This window comes from Echinops telfairi, unplaced genomic scaffold (assembly GCF_000313985.2).
Source record: "Echinops telfairi isolate 266 unplaced genomic scaffold, ASM31398v2 ScPeMD7_7458;HRSCAF=8496, whole genome shotgun sequence".
NCBI classification, from domain to species: Eukaryota; Metazoa; Chordata; class Mammalia; order Afrosoricida; family Tenrecidae; genus Echinops; species Echinops telfairi.
The window spans coordinates 10,516,260-10,540,383 of NW_022111358.1; the positions used below are offsets into that span (position 1 = coordinate 10,516,260).

General features: G+C 54.3%; 1 protein-coding gene across 1 annotated transcript in view; it reads left to right on the forward strand.

Annotated features, from left to right (window-relative positions):
* The window catches only part of UNC45B (unc-45 myosin chaperone B), a 36,065-nt gene extending 14,510 nt beyond the window's left edge, over positions 1-21,555 (forward strand). Inside the window, exons 10-20 of the mRNA XM_013005751.2 lie at positions 3,220-3,520; positions 4,868-4,962; positions 5,132-5,273; positions 6,225-6,365; positions 9,394-9,521; positions 10,874-10,940; positions 11,945-12,058; positions 12,716-12,831; positions 14,727-14,844; positions 17,323-17,478; positions 21,084-21,555. Of these exons, the coding sequence (XP_012861205.1) occupies positions 3,220-3,520; positions 4,868-4,962; positions 5,132-5,273; positions 6,225-6,365; positions 9,394-9,521; positions 10,874-10,940; positions 11,945-12,058; positions 12,716-12,831; positions 14,727-14,844; positions 17,323-17,478; positions 21,084-21,344 (1,639 nt within the window). The 3' untranslated portion in view covers positions 21,345-21,555. The remainder of the gene's footprint in view (positions 1-3,219; positions 3,521-4,867; positions 4,963-5,131; positions 5,274-6,224; positions 6,366-9,393; positions 9,522-10,873; positions 10,941-11,944; positions 12,059-12,715; positions 12,832-14,726; positions 14,845-17,322; positions 17,479-21,083) is intronic.
* The last annotated feature ends 2,569 nt before the right edge of the window (positions 21,556-24,124 follow it).

Consider the following 24,124-nt stretch of genomic DNA (forward strand, 5'->3'; position numbering starts at 1 on the left):
ACACAGGGGAGCTCACCCACACAAGGGGGGGTCACCCACACAGGGGGGGTCACCCACACAGGGGGCTGCCCCACACAAGGGGGCTGGCAAACTGTTGCTGGCTGTTGGCAGGCAGCCTCAGTTCCTCCCCATGTGACCCTCACCCAAGGGTGACCCACTCACAGGGCTCTTGGAGGGAGGCCTGAGCTCCTGGCTCTCCACAAGACGGCTCCTCCCATGGCTGCTGGCCGGAGGCCTCAGCGCTTCACCGTGTGGACCTCTCCAGAGACTGCTTGAAGGGTCCCCACCCCATGACATCTGGGGTGAGCCGTCTAAGGGGGAGCGAGGGGGCAGCAGCCACGTTCACCTAGCCTCGGGGGTCACATATCATCGCTTCTGTTGCACTCTTTTAAGCAGAAGCACCTCAGCAAGTCCAGCCTTCCCTCAGCAGGACAGAACTGGGTTCCACCTTTTGAAAGGAGGTGTGTCTGATAATTACTGGACAGATTGTAAGACTACCCCAAGCGCCTGTGGTTGAGAGGAAACGGGGTGAGCTTGTCCAGGACTTAAGAACTGGCTGGTCCTGCAGAGAGTAGACAGGGGCCAGACCCTGAGCAGCCTGAGTCTCCTCTCTGCTGCCCCTTCATCAGTTGGCTCAGAGCTCCGTCTGAGTTTCTGCTCTGCATGCCTTCTCCCTTCCTTTCCCACGGCTCCAATCACCCTCATATTTTATCATGCATACGAATCACTGGGCATCTCAGGTCCGGTTGACTAGAGGAACAAATTCAGTGGCACTCATATGTGTAAGGAAGAGTTTTATATCAAGAAGTAGTTATACATCAGAAAAACATCCCAGCCCAGTCCAGATCAAGGCCATAAGTCTGATACTAGTCCATAAATCCCTCTTCGGATTCATGAAGCTACATGCAATGATGCAGAGTGCAGGAAGATCACAGGCCGGTGGGGGCAGAGTCTTGTGGATCCAATGGTAATGGAAGCATCACAAGGCTCTGGCAGGTCCCTGAGTGGCTCACCAACAGGAAGGTGAAGCAGAGAGAGAGCGGGGCGGGGTGGGGGTGGGGGGGCTCCCAGGACCCTCTTTATGTGGAGGCCACGCCCACAAGAAGGCACCATCAGGCTGTGACCTAATTGGCAGGCTGGACTCCACGCCTACACTTCAAGTTGACAGGAAATTATGTAACTGCCACACTGGGGTAGCTTGTAAGTAAGTCAGATTCCTGGGGAGCCCTCTTCACTAGTCCAATCGTGAGAGAAGTTACTGGGGTGTGGCTCAGGAAGCTGGAAACTTCAATAGCACCCCAGGTGAGTGGTAGGTGGGTGGAGACACAGCCTTCAACCTATCTTTCCGTTAACCCAGGGCCCAGCAAAAGTTGGCCAGGCAGTGACTAGCTTAGGCTTTAGGGGAGGGTGCAGGCCTTTCTGGAATAGTCGCTCTTTGTAATCCCTTTTAAGATGTTCCTGGGAGAAAGACTGGGCTTTCTCCTCCCGTAAAGAGTCAGTCTCAGACACCCACAGGGGCGGTCCTATTGGGTCGCTATGAATCAGCCTTTTGAGTTTAAGATATAGGGGCCATTCCTAGTTCAGAGGAGTGGGAATGTGTCCCACAACAGTACCTTGCTGACCCCTGCTCTGCCCCACAGCCTCTGACTCACTCCCAGCCCCTCAGGACACCCTGGCCCCTCTCTCCCTCAGCGTCAGCTTCCACTGCTGACTTCCTGAGCCTCAGGAGTAGATGTCATCTAAGAGTTTCTGGGGGCAGGAAACGGCTAAGTGCACAACTCTTGACTGAAGGTTGGCGGTTCCAGCCGAACAAGAGGAGCCTGAGAAGAGAGGTCTGGCAAACTGTAGAGTGTCCGGCTCTGCTCAGTAGCCCCAGCCCTTAGGCCATTCACCCATGGCCAAGGGGGTGTGGTCACTGCAGTTCACACAGCTGCTGGCTGAGGCTGGACTGAGGCGTCTGTCCCTCAGCAGCCCTGGGAGGCAGGCATGGGTGACGTGCCCTGCAATGTCTGGGACCCATTTCAAGGGCCAGGGTCAAGCCATGTGAGCGCCCACCTAAGAGAGAGCAGAACTGGGCTTCACAACGTTTTCATGGCGGTGACCTCTCTGTATCCGAGGGCCAGGCCTCTCTTCCAAAGCACCTCTGGGTGGGCTTGAACTGCCAGACTTCATGATTAGTTGTTGGCCGCTGAACAGCCTGCACCACCCAGGGGCTAGTTCAAAGGGCAGACTCATGAAAGGCTCTGGTCTTCTGGGCAGAGCAGAGAGGAAGGGAGATGCAGGACTTTGAAGGTCAAAGCCAGAGGGACAACCCTCCCCCACTTCATAGACAGAGACCTTGAGGCCCACAGGGACGTCCCCAAGGCCACCCAGCAAGTCAGAGGCACAGGTGAGACCAATGCCCAGACTCTCCCTCAGTGTGGAGCTTCTGAGAGGTCCCCGCCACCTCCTCTCCTTTGTACACAGCTGCATTTCCGCCCTGATTCCCCATGTTGAACCTGGTCAGATCCTGGAAAGGTCAGAAGGCATGGCACCTCTGATGTCCCCAGAGAGTCTCCTACAGAACAGACAGACAGATTCTAAAGGCACCTTCCTGAACTCTGACCAGAGAGGGGCCAGCGACCGTCCCCAGCCACCTCGTGAGACAGCCACATTGTGGGGTGGTACCACGGTCAGGCACCATGCTCGGCCCTGTCATGTCCCCCTGGATGCTAGGCTGCCTGCCAGAGCCCCTTCAGGACTGAAAGGTTCATGCCCCCAGCTGCTGGGAAGGCTGTCAGCTGACACCTCTAAGCTGTCACCTCTTCTAGGGACTTGCCTCAGGTTAGGAGAGCCCCCTCACTCTTCGTGGGGCAACTGACATCCAACAGCATGTCCCTGTCACAACTTGAAGCTTCGAGCTGACTGCACTGCAGCCCCAGGCCTCCCCAGCCCAGGCCTGCTTCCTGCCCTTCTCCCAAGGGCTCTCCCTAATCAACTTCCTGCAGGGACATTCCATCTTCACGTGTGCTTCCCAGGACCCCATTCGAGCCTCACTATGTCCTGAGATGTAATAGGGCTAGCCTCCATTCCAGCCAGGAAGTCGAGGCACAGAGAAGTTCAGCCCACCGCCCAGGGTCACCCAGGACACCAGGGGTGCAGCTCTGTCCGCCTCCAAACCCCACAGCCTCCCCCACCCCCCTGGACCCATTCTCTTGACCGCCCTGTCCTCTGTTCCAGGAGCAAGTTTGACCCGCAGGACATGGACAAGAATGTGGGTGCCGTCCAGACGGTGTCGGGCATCCTGCAGGGCCCCTTCGACCTGGGCAACCAGCTGCTGGGGCTGAAGGGCGTGATGGAGGTGATGGTGGCCCTGTGCGGCTCGGAGCGCGAGCAGGACCAGCTGGTGGCGGTGGAGGCCCTCATCCACGCCTCCACCAAGCTCAGCCGCGCCAGCTTCATCATTACCAACGGCGTGGCGCTGCTCAAGGAGATCTACAAGACCACCCAAAACGAGAAGATCAAGATCCGCACGCTGGTGGTGAGTGGGCGGGGCGGAGGCGCTAGGCCTGGGGCAATCGGGCCCCCAAGCCCCTCTGCACAACTGGCTCCTTCGTGGGAGGGAGAGGGAGGGCGGAGGGAGCATGCTGGAGAACATGGCCCAAGCCCATCCACCCAGCACACACGCGCTCTTGTCCAGAAAGTATTTTAGGAACAAATCCCCCGAGGAGCGGATACCAAGGGCTCAAGTAGAAAGCAGATGTTTTAAGAATGATGATGGCAACAACTGGGCAAATGTGCTTGACACAGTGGATGGATAGATGGATTGTGATAAGAGCTGTACCCCAATAAGATGATTAAGAAAAAAAAAAGAACAAATCCCCAAGGTTGGCCTATTTCTCTAATCAGTTTCACTGTAAGACCCACTGCTGGTGAATTGCTTCCCACGCCGAAACCCCATAGGACCGAGGAGAACTGCCCCACGGGTTTCCGATCCTGTAAGACTTCTCAGGAGCAGACTGCCTCATCTTTCTCCAGAGGAGCGCTGGGCAGATACGAACCACCAACCTTTGGGTTAGCAGACAAGCTCTTGACCATTGCCTTCTCCCGCCCCCCCCTTCTAGGTTTCTTATAGCTCTGTTATGTCTGCTTCCATTTTAATTTTCTTGAAATGATTTCAACCATCTTCCTATTTTTTCTTATAAACATTAGTCATTTTTTGCTCATATGATTTTCTTTTTTTTTTTAAACATTTTATTAGGGGCTCATACAACTGTTATCGCAATCCATACACACATCAATTGTGTAAAGCGCATTTGTACATCATTCTCAAAACATTTTCTCTCCACTTAAACCCCGGCGTTAGGTCCTCATTTTTCCCCTCCCTCCCCGCTCCCCCCTCCCTCATGAGCCCTTGATAGTTTATAAATTGTTATTTTGTCACTCATATGATTTTCTTAAAACGAATTTTAGCTTCTGCCCGAGTGAATTTTCTCCTATGGAAGAAAAAAAAAAAAAAACGTTTCCTAACAAGAGTCCAGTTTTTCCTGGTGAATCTTTTGTGCGTCTAAATTGTCTATGGACACGGGTTCCCGTTGAAGTCTGGGGTGTGGCTGAGAATATCTTATGCTGCCTTTTAAAAAATGGCAGAAACCAAAGGTTTCTAGGGTGGAGGCAGTAGAGACAAGTGGGCAGGGCTTTGTGGGCATCAACCCAATCTCCCAGGACCAGGGAGGGCACCCCAGGAGAGGTGCTACCTGAGCTGGCTCTACTTAGACAGAGGGGAGGAAAAAGGGACAAGATATTCTGGCAACAGGAACTGGAGCACAGCCTGGTCCCTAAGCCTGGCGCCAGTCATTCAGTGCGCGCTGTCCCCCTGTCTCTGCAGGGCCTTTGTAAGCTTGGCTCTGCGGGCGGCACAGACTACGGGCTCCGGCAGTTTGCTGAAGGGTCCACAGAGAAGCTGGCTAAGCAGTGTCGCAAGTAAGGAGCTTGTGTGTCCTCAGGTCTGGCATCTCCCCGTTGGCTTTGTGTGGGGGTCTCTGGGTTGCATGAAGGCTCGTCCGCTTTGTGTGGGGGTCTCTGGGTTGCATGAAAGCTCGTCCCTTGCGGCCCCCCACCCAGGACCCCTTTGCTCTCCCTCCCCTTCCAGATGGCTGTGCAATGCAGCCATCGACACCCGGACCCGGCGCTGGGCGGTGGAAGGCATGGCCTACCTCACGCTGGATGCTGACGTGAAGGACGACTTTGTCCAGGACATCCCTGCCCTGCAGGCCATGTTTGAGCTGGCTAAGGTACGTAGGGCCCTGACTCCTGACCTCAGGGAAGGCCAAGTGCTTCTTTGCCGTGTGCCAGGCTGACTCAACGTCCTGCTCCCGTGTAAACCTGAACCCGGGCCATGCCATCTTTCTGACCCTCCTTTACTTGGCAGTTAATGGACTCCTGCCCCTTCACCGTTTCCAGGCAATGGGGGAGGATGAGCAGTCTTTTCTCCTGGGTCCCTTAGGAAGTGAGGGGTGAGGAGGGAGTGGCCAGCCTTTCCTGGACCCCCCACCCCTGGAAGGTAGAGCTGTGGCTGCCGCCCACCCCCATTTGCATCCTAGTTGGATAAGGTAAATGGGAAAAGCCTGCTGGACTCAGATTTTGAAAAACACCAAGCAAGGAGCCTGTTGCAGCAAAGAGACGTTGGCTCGCGGTGACCCCGAGTGCTAGAGAAGAGCGGCTCCACGGGGCTTTCTGAGTTGGATGCGCTCACTATGGAGATAGATTGCCAGGAAACTACGGGGGAGTCGGAACTGCCCACCTTTCGGGTAGCAGTCCAGTGCAAACGTGTTTGTGTCACCTCGGGCCTTGAAGCGAGGAACAGAGAATCCTATTCACACTATCAAAGGAGACGCCGTCTTGGGAATATACCCCAAACCAAACGCAAGGCCTTCGAGTGGTTTCGGGACCAAGGAGAAGAGCCCCCCAGGATTCCCCAGGAACAGAGGGTCAGGCCTTCCCCTTGCAGAGCCCTGGGGGGCTTTGAGTGCTTTACCACGGCACCACCAGGGCCCCTTCCTTCAGAGTACGGAGTCCATGTCTACCTGCCCCTTCAGAGCAGGGCCAGACTCCTCTCCCTCTGTGCTGTTTTCTCCCGCTCCACGCTGTCGCACCACGGGCCACAGGCTTCCTACCACGCCATGTAGGGATGCCATCTGGGAAGCGGAGTTTGCTCTAAAGAGTCCTACCCCACCCTCCCCCAGACCAGCGACAAGACCATCCTGTACTCCGTGGCCACCACCTTGGTCAACTGCACCAACAGCTACGACGTCAAGGAGGTCATCCCGGAGCTGGTGCAGCTGGCCAAGTTCTCCAAGCAGCACGTGCCTGAGGAGCACCCCAAGGTGGGACGGGGCCCCTGGGTCGGGGTGGTCTCTAGAAGCAGAGTGGGAAAACGACGAAGCTTGGGGTGCTGTGAACTTGGGGTGTTTGGGATGATGTGACGCCACTGGTGCACCGAGTCCTCGCCGGCTCACAGAGGCTCAATAGGACAGGGTGGAGCTGCCCCGCGGGGTTTCCCAGACTGCAACGCTCCACTGACGTGGAACGTCTTGTCTTTCTCTGGAGGAGCTGCTGGTGGCTTCAAACTGCCGACCTTGCAGTTCACAGAGCCCCATGTGGGATGATGTCACCGGACAGACAGAGCTGCCCCTGGGGCTTCCTGAGACTGTCACTCTTTACCGGAGTAGAAAGCGTCATATGTCTCCCTCAGAGTGGCTGGTGGTTTCAAACTACTAACCTCACAGATAGCAGTTCAATTTGTAATCCCCTGCACCACCACGTCTCCAGAGAGGCTGTCTCACTCACTACCACCCAGTCAGTGCTGCCTCACAGTGACCCCCTAGGGTTTCTGAGACTGTAACTGTTGATGGGAGTAGAAAGCCCAGTCTTTCTCCTACAGAGCTGCTGGGGGTTTCGAACTGCTGACCATGCAGATCGCAGCCCAACTTCTAACCACTACACCACCAGGGATCCTTGGGATGCTGTAGGCTAAGGGAAATTGTAGGTGACAATAATACATTGTCCCACCAGGTGGCGTTCAAATATTTCTTGGTTTTCATTTTTTATCTCAGAAAAGCGCCTAATTTGTACTTTTGAAGAAAGAAATTGAGCCCTGATGAGCCTTGCTCAGTGATGCCATTGATCTTATGAATTTTGGATAGTTTGAGTTTATGTTTCTGACCTATACAAAAATGTAATTCCCCCCACCCCCACCCCAGCCGTCTTTGGGTTTGGGGACCTGAATGCTAAGTAGCAAGAAGGAAGGGAGAGGAGACACAGATCAGCTTAGCCCAGTGTCACAAATAATGCTTGCCGCCTCAGTGACTTCCTCCACAGCAGGGTGTGATTTGCGTGTGATTTGCATATGGCTATCTATGTATCCCATTCCCAGCCTCTAAAATCATTTGTTTCTCCCCCAAATGATAAACATAATATAACCATGTTGCAAAACAAAAACGTGAATCCTCAAAAAAAAATCCCTTCATAATTACATCACTCCCGGGGTTTAAATGGAGAGAAAATGTTTTGAGAAACGATGTACAAATGCGCTTTACACAATTGATATGTGTATGGATTGGGATAACAGTTGTATGAGCCCCTAATAAAATGATAAAAAAAGAAAAAAAAAATTACATCACTCCCATCTGACCCCTGTTGGCATTCTGATAGCACCTACCAGAGTTGGCAGGGAAGTTTGTTTGGGAGTTTATTTCCCTTGCTCACACCCCCGCACACACACACACACACACACACACACATTTACAACCAGAATGGCGTTGTCATTTTGTGCCCAATTTTCGGGAAAGACTTGATGTGTTTCCCCAAAATTGCTTCGTATTGCCCCCACGCATGCCGTACCCTTAGGAAGTTCAAGTGTGGCTCCCGAGATTGCCCGGGCCTGCCACCCGTGGGGCTGATTTCAGCCAGACACCCCTCGCTGGTGATCAGTCACCTTCTCCTCTTCCAACCCCTCCCACACCCCTCTCCCAACAGTGGGAAGCCACTCTCGGCAGGAAACCTCCAATATGGGTCGTCTGGTGGTCTGGATGATGGTGTGTTTGCTGGTTCCACTCCGAGAACTGGACAGTCTTCACAGCTCCTTTCCTTACCCTCAGCGACGCAGGCGCTGTGTTCATAGGCTGGGCACACGCTGTGCCCCTAGGCAGTGGCTTGGACAAAGGGAATCCATTTCATTCCCACCGCCACATGGTGGCCCACAACAACACACGCTTACTCTCTGGCCGTTCTTAAAAACCAAACAAAAGTAGCCTCCTCCCTGCGGGATGGACAGCAGAGAAGAGGGCGGAGGGAGCCGTCGGGCAGTGTAACTTATGGCGGAACTATAATAATTTATGAACTATGAAGGAAGGGTTCACGAGGGATGGGGAGGAGGGAGGGAGGGGGGAAATGAGCAAATGATATTAAGGGCTAAAGTGGAAGGCAGGTGGTTTGAGATTGATGAGGGCAACAAATGTGCATAGGTGCTTGACACAGTGGATGTATGTATGGACTGTGATAAGAGTTGTACGAGCCCCCAATAAAATAATTAAAACAAACGAACTTCCAAACCCACTGCCATTGAGTCCATACTGACTCCCAGTGACCCTGTAAGTCAGAGGAGAGCTGCCGCTGTGAGTTTCTGGGGCTGTCCCTCTTGAGGGGAGGAAAAAGCCTCACCTTTCTCCCACAGAGCAGCAGGTGGGTTCAAACTGCTGACCTTGCAGTTAGCAGCACAACACATAAGCACTACACTACCAGAGCTCTCAGACTGTCACCCACTCACTCACTCATTGAGTTGATGCCGACTCATAGTGACCCTGCAGGACAGAGTAGGACCGCCCTTGTGGGTGTCTGAGACAGTGACTCTTCACCGGAGTGGAAAGCCAGTCTTTCTGGAGGTTGAAAAATCGACCTCCCTAGGCTTAGAGCCAAGAGGTTGGCAGGGATGGTTTCTTCAGGAGACACTGAGGGAAGCCTCTTTTTCCCTTGACTTTCGGCTTCTAGAAGCACCTGCACTCATTGGCTTGCAATCCCTTCTTCATATCTCTCCAACCTCTTGCATCCATCCTCATATCTACTACGGCCTCTGACGTGCCTGCCTTCCTCTTACAAGGAAGAGGGTGACGCTGGGTCCTTGTGATTACACCGGTCTGGTCCACCAGGATAATCCCGGCCAACCTAGCTCTCTAAGCCTCCTTAACTCAATCACACCTGCGCAGTGCCTGTCACCTTGTAAGGAGAGGGACTGGACGGGGTGAGAGGGTTATTACTCAGCCTACCGCCGAGAAGTCAGAAACGGACCGTGTGAATTCTAACAGAAACTGTTCGGTGCCCTGGCCCCCTCCCCATTGTCACTGTCCATGTCCACAGGACAAGAAGGACTTCGTAGACATGCGGGTGAAGCGGCTGCTGAAGGCCGGCGTCATCTCTGCACTGACCTGCATGGTGAAGGCCGACAGCGCCATCCTCACAGACCAGACCAAGGAGCTGCTGGCCAGGTACTCTGCCTTGGACGGCGTGTGGCTGGGCTGGGGCCCGAGGGTTGGGTCAGGGAACCCCCCAAGGAGATAGGAACGTGGAGGGCTTGGAGGGAGGCCATGTGTCGGCTTAGAAAAGAGACTGCAAAGAATCCCAGTTGAAAAGTGACCAAGCGAGGCAGGTCACGCAGAGGGACGCCCACCTTTGAAAAGGAGCCATCACCTGGTTCCCAGGCCCTGGGTGAGGAGCCCTAGTGGTGCAGAGGTGTTGGACTTGGATCTGAAAGGTTAGCATTTCGAAACCGCCCGCTGCTCCTCGGGAGAAAGATGGGGCTTTCTTTATCTTTTTTCTTTTCTTTTTTTGAACTTTTGCTTGCTGCGTGTTTTTGTTTTTAATTAAATGAGTCGAGTGCATCACCGGGGGATGGGTCCCTAGGTTCACATTCTGTCCTGTACGCAGACCCTGACTGGCCGCCCCCAGCACTCCGAAGGGCAAACCCTGCGTCACCAGGGAACAGCAGATCGTCTGTGGCCGTGGCCAAGATGGGGCTTTCTATGCCTGTAAACAGAGGCTCAAAGACTCGTGGGCCAGTTCTACTCTGTCCTATAAGGTTGATCGGCCTCGGGGAGAGGGCAGTGAGCTGAGAGGCCCTGGTGGGATTCACCATTGCAGAGATGAGCGCCCAGCAGAAAGTTAACTATCAGTTTGTGACATGGATTGATTTTTCCCAAGGCCACCATTTCCATACAGCAAGATGTGTGCCAGGACAGGAGAAGGCGGTGGCACCTGCCGGCCCAGCCAGATGCGGTCTTATCTGTCGTAGGCTTTGCCTGGCTCCGGTGTGCTGACCTGATGATGCTGTGGGAAGCGGGTGCTGGGGTGTGTTTGGCCGGATTGACTAGAGAAACACATCCGGTGACACCCATCTAGGTGTACGAAGGAGCTCTATATCAAGAAGTCATTATATTTCAGGAAACATCCCAGCCCAGTCCCACTCAAGTCCCTGAGTCCCATACTGGCCCGTGCGGCCCTCTTTAGACTCACGCAGCCACAGGCAATGATGCAGAATGCGGGGAGATCACAGGCCGGTGGGAGCAAAGTCTTGTGGATCCAATGGCAGTAGAAGCATCTCCAGGTCTCTGCCAGCTATCAGGGTCAGCAGGTCGGAAGGTGAAGGGAGAGGAGCCGGGGAGAGGTTCCCGGGACCTTTTTTAGGAGAAGGTCATGCCCACAAGGAGTCACCATCAGGCTGTGACGTGATTGAAAGATTGAGTACCACCCCTATACTTTTATTTACGTATCTTCAAGTTGACATGAAATTATGTAACTACCACACGGGCATCCAATGTCCTCCCTTATCCTTGGACTACAGGGTGTTTCTGGCACTGTGTGACAACCCGAAGGACAGAGGTACCATCGTGGCCCAAGGTGGTGGCAAGGTAATTGGATCCTATGAGATCTTTGCCGTCGTGGGAGGTATATGTGTATGTGGACATGCCCTTTGCCGGGACCAGAAGAGTGTACCCTGTCCCCAACCCAGCCTCTCGGAACGCGGTCACTCAGTTACCTCTGTGGTCTGTGCTCAGGCAAATAGCCCCACACTAGGATGTGTGGTGGGATTTGCTTTAGATGCACATTTATACTCCTTGCTATTGGAAGGAAGTGTGCTGGAAACAGACTATGGAGTCTGCAGCAGAGGACACGGAGCCCATCTTGCTCTGCTCTTTTTCAGCTGCGAGCACATCGCTGAAGCTCTGGGAGCCACAGTTTCCACCCTCTGTCCAATGGGACTAATACACACACACACACCATGCAGGATGTCACCAATATTACAGGCAGGGCATCTAACGATTGGCTCACAGGAGGTGCTCAGCAACAGCTGCTGTGAGGACTACATTTGGTTTAGGCAGAGAGTTAACGATCAGTTTGTGAGATGGATTGATTTTCCCCAAAGTGGAACAAACTTATGAATGGGTGGAGGGAAGGAGGGGTGAAGACCTTAATGTGTGCTGGGAACCAGGGAGATAAGTGGGGTGCATTTTAAACTGTTCTCTAAGACCTGACTATATCCTCTTCTTTTTTCCCTTTTCCTTTTGACTGTGGTTTGGGTGGAAGTTGACAGAGCACATTGGTTTTCCATTCAACGATCCACGCACATTTCCATTTGTGATGTTGATTGTCTTCCCAGAAGGGGACAGCACTCTCCCACTTCCAGCCTGGGTTTACTGTCTGGCTCATCCTCTTTCCTACCCCTTCCTGCCCTGTTGACCCTGCATGCTTGCTCGCTCTAAGGAGTGCTACCTCCCCGGTGTTTCCGTTCGACTTGCAGCCTGTCAGCTGGTGACAGTCACTGCTCTTCGAATGGCCCCCAGGACAGCAGGAGAGGAGGGGAGGAGACAGATGGCTTTCTCTGCCCGAGCACTGACTGTGCCCTCTCTTGCAGGCCCTGATTCCCCTGGCCCTGGAGGGCACCGACGTGGGCAAGGTGAAGGCAGCTCATGCCCTCGCAAAGATCGCTGCCATCTCCAACCCGGACATTGCCTTTCCAGGGGAGCGAGTGAGTGTCTAGTAGGGGGTGGGGGCGATGAGAGAAGCCCCTTCTCCTCCTGGGGGCCATTCCTGGTCACATAGCCCCCAGCCTGGGCAGGGCCCGTGCCATCACAGAGGACACATGCTCCCGCACTTGCCTGGTTCCAAGATCCAGCAAAGGGGAAAAAAGCATCCTGCCTTTCAGGTCATTAGGAGGCTGGTGGCACGGAGGTTAACCACTTGCCGCTAACCACCGGAAGGGCCGAGGTTCAAACCCACCAGAACCTCCATGGGAGATTGGTGTGGCAGTCTGTTTCCATGACAATTGCAGCCTCGGGAACCCACTGGGGCGGTTCTGCCCTGTCCAGCAGGGCAGTCATGAGTCGGCATGGACTCGATGGCAGTGGTGTGGATCACGACTCGCTGCCCTCAAGATGATGTTGGATTCCAAGGGGCTGTAGAGGACAGGGCGGAACTGCCCTGTGAGTTTCTGAGGCTTTAACCCTTTACGGGAGTAGAGCTCCCATCATTCTCCCCCAGGGCTCCTGGAGACCGTGAAATCCGATACCGTGTGGGCACAGGCAGTGGCAAGATCGCAGCTTAGCGCCTGTCAATGTAAGGGGCTGGGTGGGCACGAGTAACATGGTCCCCACCTGACCCAGGCCACCAACCCCGCACTCTGCAGGTGTATGAGGTTGTGCGGCCCCTGGTGCGTCTCCTGGACACGGAAAGGGATGGGCTGCAGAACTACGAGGCCCTCCTGGGCCTGACCAACCTGTCGGGGCGCAGTGACAAGCTCCGGTGAGTTGGGGTGAGGATTGGCGGGGTGGGGCGAGGGCATCCTGCTCTGTGGCTGGCATCCTAGACACACCGTGGAGGGCTGGAGCAGGGGTGGTGGGAGGGCCTCAGTGGGAGGGAGGCAGCCCCTTTACAGGCCACGAGGGACGTGCAGGACGGCGGGGAAGGCGGGCACAAGACCTTTGCAAAGTAGAACTAGAGACACCCGGGTGGGTGGAGACCAAGACTGTTCCTTCTTGGAAGCAGGCGTATGGTGGAGTATGATTCGGGGGAATTCTCTCTCTCTCTTTAAAAAAAATTAAATTCAGTTTATTTTATAATTTTTTGGAAGGTCCAAACCAAAATCAACCCTGTTGCCATGGGGTCAATTCCAACTCCTGGCAATCTTTTTTTTGGTAAGGATAAGACAACAATATAAAGATAGAAATACAAGTAATGCGTGAGAAAGAAAAGATCACTCTCAACAGCTATGTTTGTCATGGGACAAGCAAGAATACAAGCACCTAGAACAAATTCAAATTGGGTCAAGCGGGAGGTCAACTGACCCAGTATCAAGATGACCGTGGCCTCTATCTGGTCATCAAGCCGTTCCAGACCTTGCCTGTGGCCAGAGGATCAACCATCGGCTTAATCTGACCAGCTACTCTCCAGATAGATTTTGGACTACCACTGTCCTCACAGCCTCTGTAAAGTGGAGTGTTCACAACGGAACTTATGATACTTTGCCCTCCGTCATATTTGGATTTGGCTCTTGTCATCTTTGGACCACACAGGCTGGTGTGCTTCTTCCATGGTGACTTAGTTGACGCCTCACGTAGAAGGCTGCTTGTTTGAATGCAAGCCTTTAAGACCCCAGACACTATTCCATTTGATAGCCGGGCACCATCTGCTTTCTTCACCACACTTTGCTGTAGCACCTTGTCTTCAGGGATCATTTCATGCAGGTGAGTACCGAGCAGGGCCGTTCTTGGACTGGGGCTCGAGTGAACGGGGAGCCCAGAGCCCATCTGCTTGTCCTTGGGATACGCACGACTCAGGTTGACCTCGGCAATCCTATTACGGCAAAACCAAAACCCCGTAAGACCAGCTGCACCAACAGCAGCAACAAACCAGCCAGCAAACAAAACAAACTACAGGCAGGAACAAAAACCCATAGAAACAAAAAAGTAAAACGTTGTCAGTCATCCCCCTGGGGCATAAGGCGATTGCACTGATAACATCATCAATTTTTCCAGTGACACGCATCGTGGTGGGGGAATTCTTGTGGGTTTAGGTGGCTGAAAACTCAACCCCAGGAAGACAACTGGCAGACAAAGGCCAGCTTTGATGAACCAAAATAAACTCAGAACAAAACCCCAAGCAGCAAGACCAGTTGGGCTTGAGTTGGCTTACCGCGTGGCAGCCTCCTATGTGTCCGAGGAGAAGGAACAGGGTTTTCAGCAGCTGTGACCTCTTGGGAATATATCAGTCATTTTTTCCAAGATACCTTTTGGTGATTCCAGTTACCAAAGTGTTACTTGGTACCTGAGCCCTTAACTGTTTACCCAAGGCCTCCTTTATGAGCAAAATGTATATTTTGAGTGCCCTCCAGCCTAAGTGACTAGTTTTTTGGCATTCTATCAGACAGTGTTCCACCGCTGTTCATAAAGTTTCCGGTGTCTAATCCCTCAGAAGCGGACAGCCTAGTCCTGCTTCATAATGTGTTTTCCATCTGGAAGCTCTGCTGGCGTGACCCTGTTGGTCTTTGGAATACAGGTGACAGAGCAGCGTCCACCACGCAAGCCACCCCAGTAGGACAACTGAAAGACAAGGGACGGGAATGAGCCCGGCCGGCCCCAAAAGGCACGTGCTGACTCTAACGGACGCGGGGCTTCACTCCCTCCCCCCCTCTCACCCAGGCAGAAGATCATCAAGGAGAGGGCCCTGCCAGACATTGAGAACTACATGTTCGAGGATCATGACCAGCTGCGGCAGGCGGCCACGGAGTGCATGTGCAACATGGTGGTCAACAAGGAGGTAGGGGGCTCAGGATGAGGGATGGGGGCCGAGGCATGAGAGTCAGACCGGAGCACAGACTTTGGGTGACACCAGGGGCCATTGTGGTAGGTTGTTAAGGTAGTATTGGGGCCAGAGAACCCAAGAATCGGAGTCTTTTTCCGGCAACAATCCCCTTCACGCACAAAGGAGACACAAGGCATGTAGGGTAACAGTACCTTCAGCTGCGGCCTTGCCCCTCAGCACTGGGCTGAAGGAGGTGGAAGCAGCCATTTCTCTGCTTGCAAACCAGCTGCCGCTGCATCGATCCTGATTTCTGGCCACCCCGCACGGGTCACGGTAGAATTAGGCTCCTGAGGATGTTCAACAGCGGCTTTTTTGGAAGTTGGTCACCAGGCCTTTCTTCTGAGGTGCCCTGGGTGGACCCCCACCTTTTGGTTAGCAGCCGACAGGTTACCATTGGCAGGCCCAGGGCCGACCTAGCAAATAGGGCTGGAGATCGAGGCCAGTCAGAGCTCAGGGCCACTTAAGTTTACGGGCGTGCCACTGAGGTGAAGCCGATGAAGAACGCCAACGTGCTCTTGTGAGCCGTTTTAAAATGTTTTCCTTGTTATTGTTTAATGACCGGTCACTGTTTCCATAGTAATTTCAACACAATATCCTTGTGCCTTTCACAGATAATTATAGGATTTTAAAAATTAAAATAAGTTCAGAGCACCCCATAAGCTCTGTGGCCTAGTAATGGGACACAGTATACGGCAGGGCGACGTCCTCTTCTTGTCCACTGGCTGACCTGCCTGCAGGTAAAATCTCACTAGAGAGCAAAACAGGCTCTCAGTCTTGAGGACCTCAGTAAATGTGAGGGCCAGGCCAGGTGGCCTCCTGGGCCTGCTTGTGGGGCCTGGTGACAGACCAGCGTGTTTTCCCTCCATATGTCACTTGGGTCTTGGATCTTCTCACTATCAGAGGAGGAAAACACAATCCATAAATGTCTGGCAAACTGGCAAAGCCAGAGAACAGAAGCTTCCAGAGTCCCCCCACCCCCTCCTCTGGAGAGCTCACCTAGACTGGGCTGGGGGCTGCCGTGTGGGACTGAGCGAGCGTGTCTAAGGAGAGGGGACCGAGGGGTGGGGTGGGGTGGGGTGGGGGCGGCAGCCTTCCCTGGGGAAGAACTAGCGCCCTAACAAATCAGCCTCTGCTAGCATTCAAAGCCGGAGAGAAGTCCATGTCTCACTCATATCAGTCCGATTGGGATGGAGTAATTCACTTCCAAGCAATGACTCGGGGATTTCCGGGTTTCTGTACCATCAAGACTTGTCTCCCCCCAAATGCTGAACAAGGTTTCAAATTCTCACATATGCTAAACTTTGGGGAATGACGGGGGTGGATGAACCCCTGCAACTATTGTGCTGAGGTCATCTTTAGAGCTTGAGCCAAAAAGTGTTCTTAAAACCAAACTAATCTCACTTAGCGAGTGAAAAACATGCCTGCCTTGAACACGGTGCTCTTTCAAGAACTGTCTGTGTGGGATCGATGGCAACTCACAGATTAGATGGAACCTTGGGGGACACGGGGCAGTGAGTCTTCGATGGGAACCTTAGGGGGCTAGTGAGTCTAAGACGGGAATCTTAGGGACAGTGAGTTTATGTGAGTGGAGCAGGAAGAACTCCGAAACGGAGGGTGCGAAGGGGTGTCCATCTCAAAGAGTATGAACCCCGTCACTACGTGAGCTCTGAAGTTAGTTGCTGTTAGACACCATTGAGTCGGTGAACGGCCTCCGTGCACAACGGCAGTCCTGCGCCATCCTTCCATCGGCCCCATGCCTGAGCCCACTGTTGCAGCAAAGTGGTGGACAGAACCTGTGTAGACCTGGTCAACTTCTCATCTGTTTGGCTGTGTATGTTCGCAACATACACAGCACTGTTTCCCCTTCTGCCACTTCTGGGATGGCCCCGGGTTATGGTTCACCTAGAGACTTGTCTATTCTTTGGCTGAAAGTTGGACTGTGCATTCAGTTCCAGGTTAAAAGATTGACCAAGTGCCATGGTCTTGGGAGTTCCACCAGCCTCCATCAGGCCCATAGACCTGTGTCTTATTACTATTGCGAGTTTTATTCCACATTTCCCTCTCATTATCCAGGATCCTTTATTGTGAGCTCTTTGTGAGCAGTCAGCAGGGACAGCTGGGCACCATCCAGTTCTTTTGGTCTCAGGGTCTCCCAGAGGCTGAGGCTCACAGATCTATTGGTCCTTTGGACCAGTTGTTTCCGGGCGTCTTCGATGGTCTTCGATTTTCTCTGCCCCAGACAGGGATTCTTTAACCTTGTAGCTGGAGGAGTTTCCAGCCCCACTCATGTCTAGCTAGTTAGGGAAGACTTCCCAGAGATGTGGCATGAGACAGCGGCTCACCGGAGAGCTCTGAGGGATCTCCTTCAAATACATCTCTGTGTTTCCAGACAGAGCCATGTAACGATCTTCTCGGTCCCCGATTGCCCGCTAGGTACAGGAGAGGTTCCTGGCCGATGGGAACGACCGGCTGAAGCTGGTGGTGCTGCTCTGCGGGGAGGAGGATGACAAGGTGCAGAACGCAGCCGCTGGAGCCCTGGCCATGTTGACAGCGGCACATAAGAAACTCTGCCTCAAGATGACACAAGTGGTAAGCGCAGTCGCGGGGGCACCGAGGGTTGCTGAGTCGGCTATAAGGACCTCCCCATCCTCAGCGCCTACTGACCTGTGTGATCCTCGGTGGGGAGGCCAGACCTTCCTGTTCCCTGTCCAGGAGGGGTCTGTTCCGACCACCTAAAGAGAGGAGAGTCTATGTTCCTCACATTCACTCCCCGGCCTTCCCATGTGCACGGCTCAGCTCCCTCCCTCCATGGCTTCCGCCTTTGTTGAGGCTTCTTCCTCCCCACTTCAGAATGATGACCACCACCCCCACAATGACGGCTGTGCAGCACTGCTGGGCCAAGCACACAGAAGAGTAGCATGCGAGTGGGTGGAGAGACCATCGGGACCTTGTGGTCGGGTGAAGGGGGTCCAGATTCTCCTGAGCGGTGATGAGGGGACGTAGGCCAGTTCAGCAGATGCGATGGAAGTGGGGTTTACACAATCAGAGCGTGGAGAGGCAACATGAAACTCTCATTATCCTCCAAACTGAACTGAATGAGGGTTTATAGACCCTCCCTCATCTTGGCTGGTGGCAAACACTATCAACGTGCCAACTTAAGTGGACTCAACTCTGGTTGAGAGACAGGCTCCTTTAGCTCTCCAATCAAGGTCCTCTTTGTGTGTCACTGCGCGCGTGTCACCTACGTTCCCAGGGGGCTTAGGCCAAGGTCCTCTTTGTGTGTCACTGCGCGTGTGTCACCTACGTTCCCAGGGGGCTTAGGCTGTCCTAGTCCACCTCTGCTGGGTGTTGCTCGTCCTTTGTCTATAGCCCTAAAGCCTTACAGTCCGCAGACCTTCAGGTGTGTAAGATGCTCCTGGAGAACTGAAAGCACAGCTTCCCTGGCTGTTCTGAGTCCAGAGACTGGAGGGGAGGCACCTCTGGCCTCGAGACTGCCCTCTGAAAACTGCTGGCCTAAAAGCAACATTTGCTAAAGTAACTGTGGTTGCCCAACGCTGGTCAGCAGGTCCCCACAGGTCACTGGGATTCCTGTGCACCAGGCATCGTTCTGTGTGGTGCATAGATCCCCTCCCTTAATCCTACCAGCTCTGTTACTGGATGGATCGTATTGATTATCCAACTCTACAGATAGGGAAATCGAGCTGTGAAAAGTCTATGGAAGGAATGATCCTTGGGAATTGTTGGCTCAATCCTTGCCCCTTCCTTGTTCTTCGGAAATCTCGACTCCCTTCCCATTCCTGTTCCCATGCTGGGATTCTGAGGGCTCTGGGAGGCTTCCAGGGCCATCAGCCCAGGCACACACACACCCCCCTGCCCCCCAGCCATTTCTCCCCTAGCCTCTGCGGCATCTCTGCAGTCTCACCTCACCGGATACTGCCTGGGCAGTCAGGCTCAGTTCTTCCCACTCTGAGATCCTCTCTCTATTGGGATTTCCATCAGCGCCTCCCTCCAGCCCATAAGGACTCATCCCAGGGAGGATGGGCGCTGGGTCCACTTCATTTGTTGTAAGTGTGGAAACGGTCCATGAATGGAAACGTGCCACAGCCAGCCGGACTTCCGTTTCCTGTCTTCAGGGTAGGAGACTCAGCAAAGAGTGGACATAAATTTGCATACTCGGGGGCTCGGATGACTTTCTCCCACCCTCCCCCATGTCTGTGCCCCTATTTGCGAGCAACGTGTCTAGAAATCTACCCAGGATGACAAGGCAGAGCAGGGAAAAGGAAGCGCAGAGGAGAGATTCCTTGGGCCAGGGTCTTAATCATTACCCCTGACTGCTTCCACGTGCTGGACTCTCACTGTGCCACAGGCTGCACGCTAAACTCGCTCAACCCTTCATTGTGTGAAGCCATTGCGTGCAATGAGGGAGGCGTGCCAGACGAGGGTCCTGGGGCTGGGAGAGCTTGAACCACTGAGCCTCGGTCATGCAGTTGGTTAGTGGCTGGGCTGGGGCTTAAACCGGGGTCTCTTTGACTCCACAACCCATGCTGATGCCTGTTCTGCTCCGAGAGGTAAGAGTGGTGCCCACGGGTGTACGACTACAAAAGGTGACGCGGCCAACTGTAGATCCTGACCCGTGCTTGCTTTTACGCCCTTTCTCCCACACCACGGGGCGATCGAGTGATAGGAGTCAAGCCCCCTGCCTCAGGTCCCAGCTCCATCTGTCTTTGGGACGGTCAGCGTATCTGCAGGGCCTGTAGTCAGACTGCTCAACCAGTGCACAGGGAGGCGCGGGGCGCAGGGTCCACACGGGCTGGACTCCTAATGATTGCAGTTGACGTCAAGACCAGAGACACACATACCTGGAGCTTCCACCTCAAAGGGCACCTGGGCTTGCAGAGACAGGCATTTCCTGGGCCCCCAGGGTGAGAATGCTTCTGGATAAACCCCCTGTACCCCCACCCTCCTCAGGCACACAGGGGGCCTGTCCCCATCTTTCTCAAGCCTCCACAATGGGGGCTGCTCTTCCTCTCGCTCCTACCAGGTAGTTGTGTAACATTAAGTTGTGGGAGTGGGGGGCCAGCCCCACCCGCTGCTAGTACTACCCGTGGGTTCAGTACTGCACAATTGTATGGTTGAGATATATATATATTAGTTTAAAGTCATCGACAGCGTGAGAGATACAAAACTGCAGTCAGACACATTACATGGTAGCATTGCTCACCTCAGCCCCGCTTGGTGGTCCTTGTGGGGGGAACCCGGCCACGAGAGCAGGAGCAGCCTCGGAACCCGAGAACCGGGGAGCCTGCCCTGGCCCGAGAGCCAGAGAGGGCCCCGGGAATCTGGGAGAGCCTCCAGGGTGAGAGCTTCCCAGGCTCCAGAGAGAGCCCCTCCTTTTTATTGCCAACCACCAGGACATCATTACAGAAGCACACGGCACAGGAAGGGGCAGTACAATAGGCATACACCTTGTAGGAAGGGGATCTATGATAGGCATAAGTGTAACAGGAAGGGGATGAGCTAGGGGTGTGCCCATAGGAATGGGAAGGTCTAGGGGTATACATGTGACAAGATGGGTGGACCCTAGATTCATGATGGTGGCCTAATCTTGGTCATCCATGGGCAGGTTTGACCTCTCTGGTGTCTCCTACAAGGAAACAGACAACTACTATCCTTATCAGAAGGGAGTGGGCCCTACTTGTTGTGGGATAAACAGTGGTGTCTGCTTGGTCTAAATGGCTGATAGCTCTTAGGGAGAGTGACCACTGATCTACTTCTGATGACCTCCAAGTGTATAGTCATTCTCAAACAGCTAAGTCTGGCATATATTTGGGAGAGACAACTTGAGAGAAATCCTTCTGTTTCCCACATAGTTGATTGATTATAGGGACATTTCCCCACCCTGCCTGGGCCTCAGTCTCTCCACTTGGTAACTGAGAAGCTAGGATCCATTCAGTTTCCTTCTAGTCCAGAGCCCTGTCCTGTCAAGCAAGGAGAAGGTCATCTTTTAGCTTAGCTGGTCCCCAGGGACTCAAGTAGACATGGACAGATAACCAAGTGTGTGTGTGTGTGTGTCTCTTTTGAAGGCCAGCATCCAGGCCTGGCCACAGCCTTCCGGTTTAGCGTGTGCCCAGTCTCCTGTAGGTCTCCCCACGGATCCCTCCGACCCTCTCCCCCCACTCTCCCTCTCTCTGCAGACATCCCAGTGGTTAGAGATCCTACAGCGACTGTGCCTGCATGACCGGCTGTCCGTCCAGCACCGGGGCCTGGTCATCGTCTACAACCTCCTGGCAGCCGATGCTGAACTGGCCAAGAAGCTGGTGGAGAGCGAGCTGCTGGAGATTCTGACGATCGTGGGCAAGATGGAGCCCGACAAGCAGAAAGAGGAGGTGATCCAGACGGCCCGGGAATGCCTCATCAAGTGCATGGATTACGGCTTCATTAAACCCATGTCCTAGATGGGGGGCCTGCAGGGGTCTGAGCTGGCTCCTCCCCCATCAGTTCAGCTAGTGCTCAACACACCGGAAAGTCTGTTTGTTCCCTGAGTTGGGACCCTTGCCCTCTGCCCTGGGAGCTTCTGTGATTCAAAGGCTCCCTTGCTCTGTGCCTCCTTCCCACCGCTTGTCCCAGAAAGCCCCAGCGTGACTTTCACTGCTGGCTGGAAGAGAAGTTGGCTGATTCTTTCTGTGCCCACTCCAGGGACACTGGCGTGCCACGTCTGTCCCCGATCTCCAGCATGGCAGCTTTCCCCTTTCTAAAATGGATTGTGGGGTGAGGTTGGAGCCCACCGGGGTGCGAGCGGAACGGCTCGGCCCGCTGTGTCTGGACACCGGCCAGGCTGGTGCTCCTACCCTCTCCAGCAGCCGCCACGCAGCCTTCACGCAGACCCGGGCCCACTCCCGTCCCTGACCAGCACACGAGTCAGTGAAAGAGGGCGGACTAGTCCCATCGACGGTGGATGGTGCCACCTACACAGGTTCAAAGGCAGGCTGCACCAGCCCTTGAGCGACAGTCAGGATGGGCGGGAGGGAGTGGAGGGGCATGGGAAGAGGCCCCAAGAAGGCGTCCAAGTTGGGTGTGGTGCGTTCACTCAGCGAGCCTAAGATGTGTGCACAGCTCTATAAACAAGCTGGCCCTTAAAAAAAAAAAAAACAAGGAAAAAACCCAACTTATTTCAAAGGGTGAATACTCTCTCAGAGTTGCTGTGGGATTACATGACCTGTAAAAGACCCTGTGCTTAGTGTCTGAATCGTTCACACTCCAGCCCCTTGCAGTCAAGCCTCTGAACGTCTCCTGATGTTCAGGGTTCCAGGGTGGGGTTTCATGAGAGCAGGTGGCGCCCCTGTTGGGGACTCCTATTTCAGCAGCTCAGAGAGGTGGGATGAAGGCTGCCAGGCTGTGCAGTTCAGACTTGCAACCTTCCCCACCCCCACCCCCTGAAGAAACACCGTCATCGCTGTGCCACGCCTCCTCGAGTCCAACATACTTGGGCCCTCGTCAGGACAGCTGGCAGTGATGCGATAGAGAAACCACTATTTATTGGGGCTCCCAGGGGCCTGAGGCAGGAGGGTGCCCGGGGAGCCCCCAAGGGACTGCTTGGCCCCCCTGGTGGAGGGGTTCATGTTCCTGGTGTGGTGCAGCCTGATCTCTGTTAGGGCCTCGGCACCCACAAAATACTGACGGGCTCAATTTCATTTCCTCTGAACCCCAACGCAAGTGTTTGGCACTGAAAAAACCCAAAAAAACACAACCAGAAAAACAACACCTGGGAGATGGGAATAAAGAGCCCAGGGAGCCGCTGGTGGTTTTACACTGCTGACACTAGGATCATGGTCCACACATAACCACTAGGCCACATGGTCCACACATAACCACTAGGCCACACATAACCACTAGGCCACATGGTCCATACATAACCACTAAGACACACGTAACCACTAGGCCACATGGTCCACACATAACCACTAGGCCACATGGTCCACACATAACCACTAGGCCACATGGTCCACACATAACTACTAGGCCACACATAACCACTAGGCCACCGGGCTTAGTCAAATCTAACGTCCCGGCAGGGCTGAGTAAGATGCCTGAAACGCAGCGAGAAGCCAAGAAGAGCGAGGCAAACAGTGCTCTTGTGTGTGTGAGAGAGAGAGAGAGAGAGAGATTGATTAATTGGTTGACTAATTGATGATTGGATTCCCGCCTCCTCCTCCCTCATTGCTCCCTCACACACTTGATGGGGAGAGGGTGGGTGGGGCCCTTCCCGTGGGAGACAGAGGCAGGTGGGAGGCACAGGGTATGGGTAGCCCTTCCCTCTGCCGGAGCCTGGGGGAGGGGTGGAGATGAATGGGGGTGGGCAGCGTGCTCTCCTGTGCCTCGCCCCTGTTTCCCCCTCATACCCCCGCCCCGTAGATGTAGCTCCATCGCCTGGTGTTGCAAATCCCCGTGGTGATTTCCCTGGAAAGATACGTCAGTGAGCTGGGGCCAGGAGGCCAAGGTCAGAGAATCAGGACAGACTGCGCGGCCTGCCCTGTGCTGGAGCGCCAGGAAGGGCCCAGAAAGACAAGAGGAGGGGTGAGGGTGAGGGAAGCCTGGAGGGACAGGTAGGTCCTGGGGACCCCAGTCAGGTGCGGAGCTCCCTGGTTCCTGGAAATCCCTCCTCCCCTGGGCTCTGGGACCACGCAGGTGTGCAGCCGCTGTGTGACAGACCCTCTGAGAATGCCCGCCCGCCCGTCTGGGAGACCAGCAAACCGCTCCCATGAGAGTAAAATGCCAAGTGTGGGCACGCGGGGCACATGGATCCCCCTTCTCCTAAGTGTTCCTAGCTCTATGAGCGGCCCCTCCTATCGCTGAAGCACACAAGCCCAAACCCCGAAGTCGGAGGCAGTGGGCTCCCACCGGTTTATCAATGCCCACCCTGGAGCCACGGCTCCCCATCCAGGCGAACTGGGCGAGTTTGGGGTCTTGGGCACAAATAGGTTTCTGAGATGATTTACCAAGGGCTGTGTTCTGAAGACTGTCTGTGATCTGTCTTGGGGATCTATGTAGAACATCACCATTGAACAGAAGGCAGGACTCGGGGTAGTGCACCCAGACCAAACTCACCAGCCGGGGCGGGGGGCGGGGTGGGAGTGGGGGTGGTGGTTCTAGGCAATAAAGGATCACAAAGCCTCACTCCGCTGGTGGGTTTGACCTTGCGGTTAGTGGCCCAGCACCGACCCCACAACACTCCCAG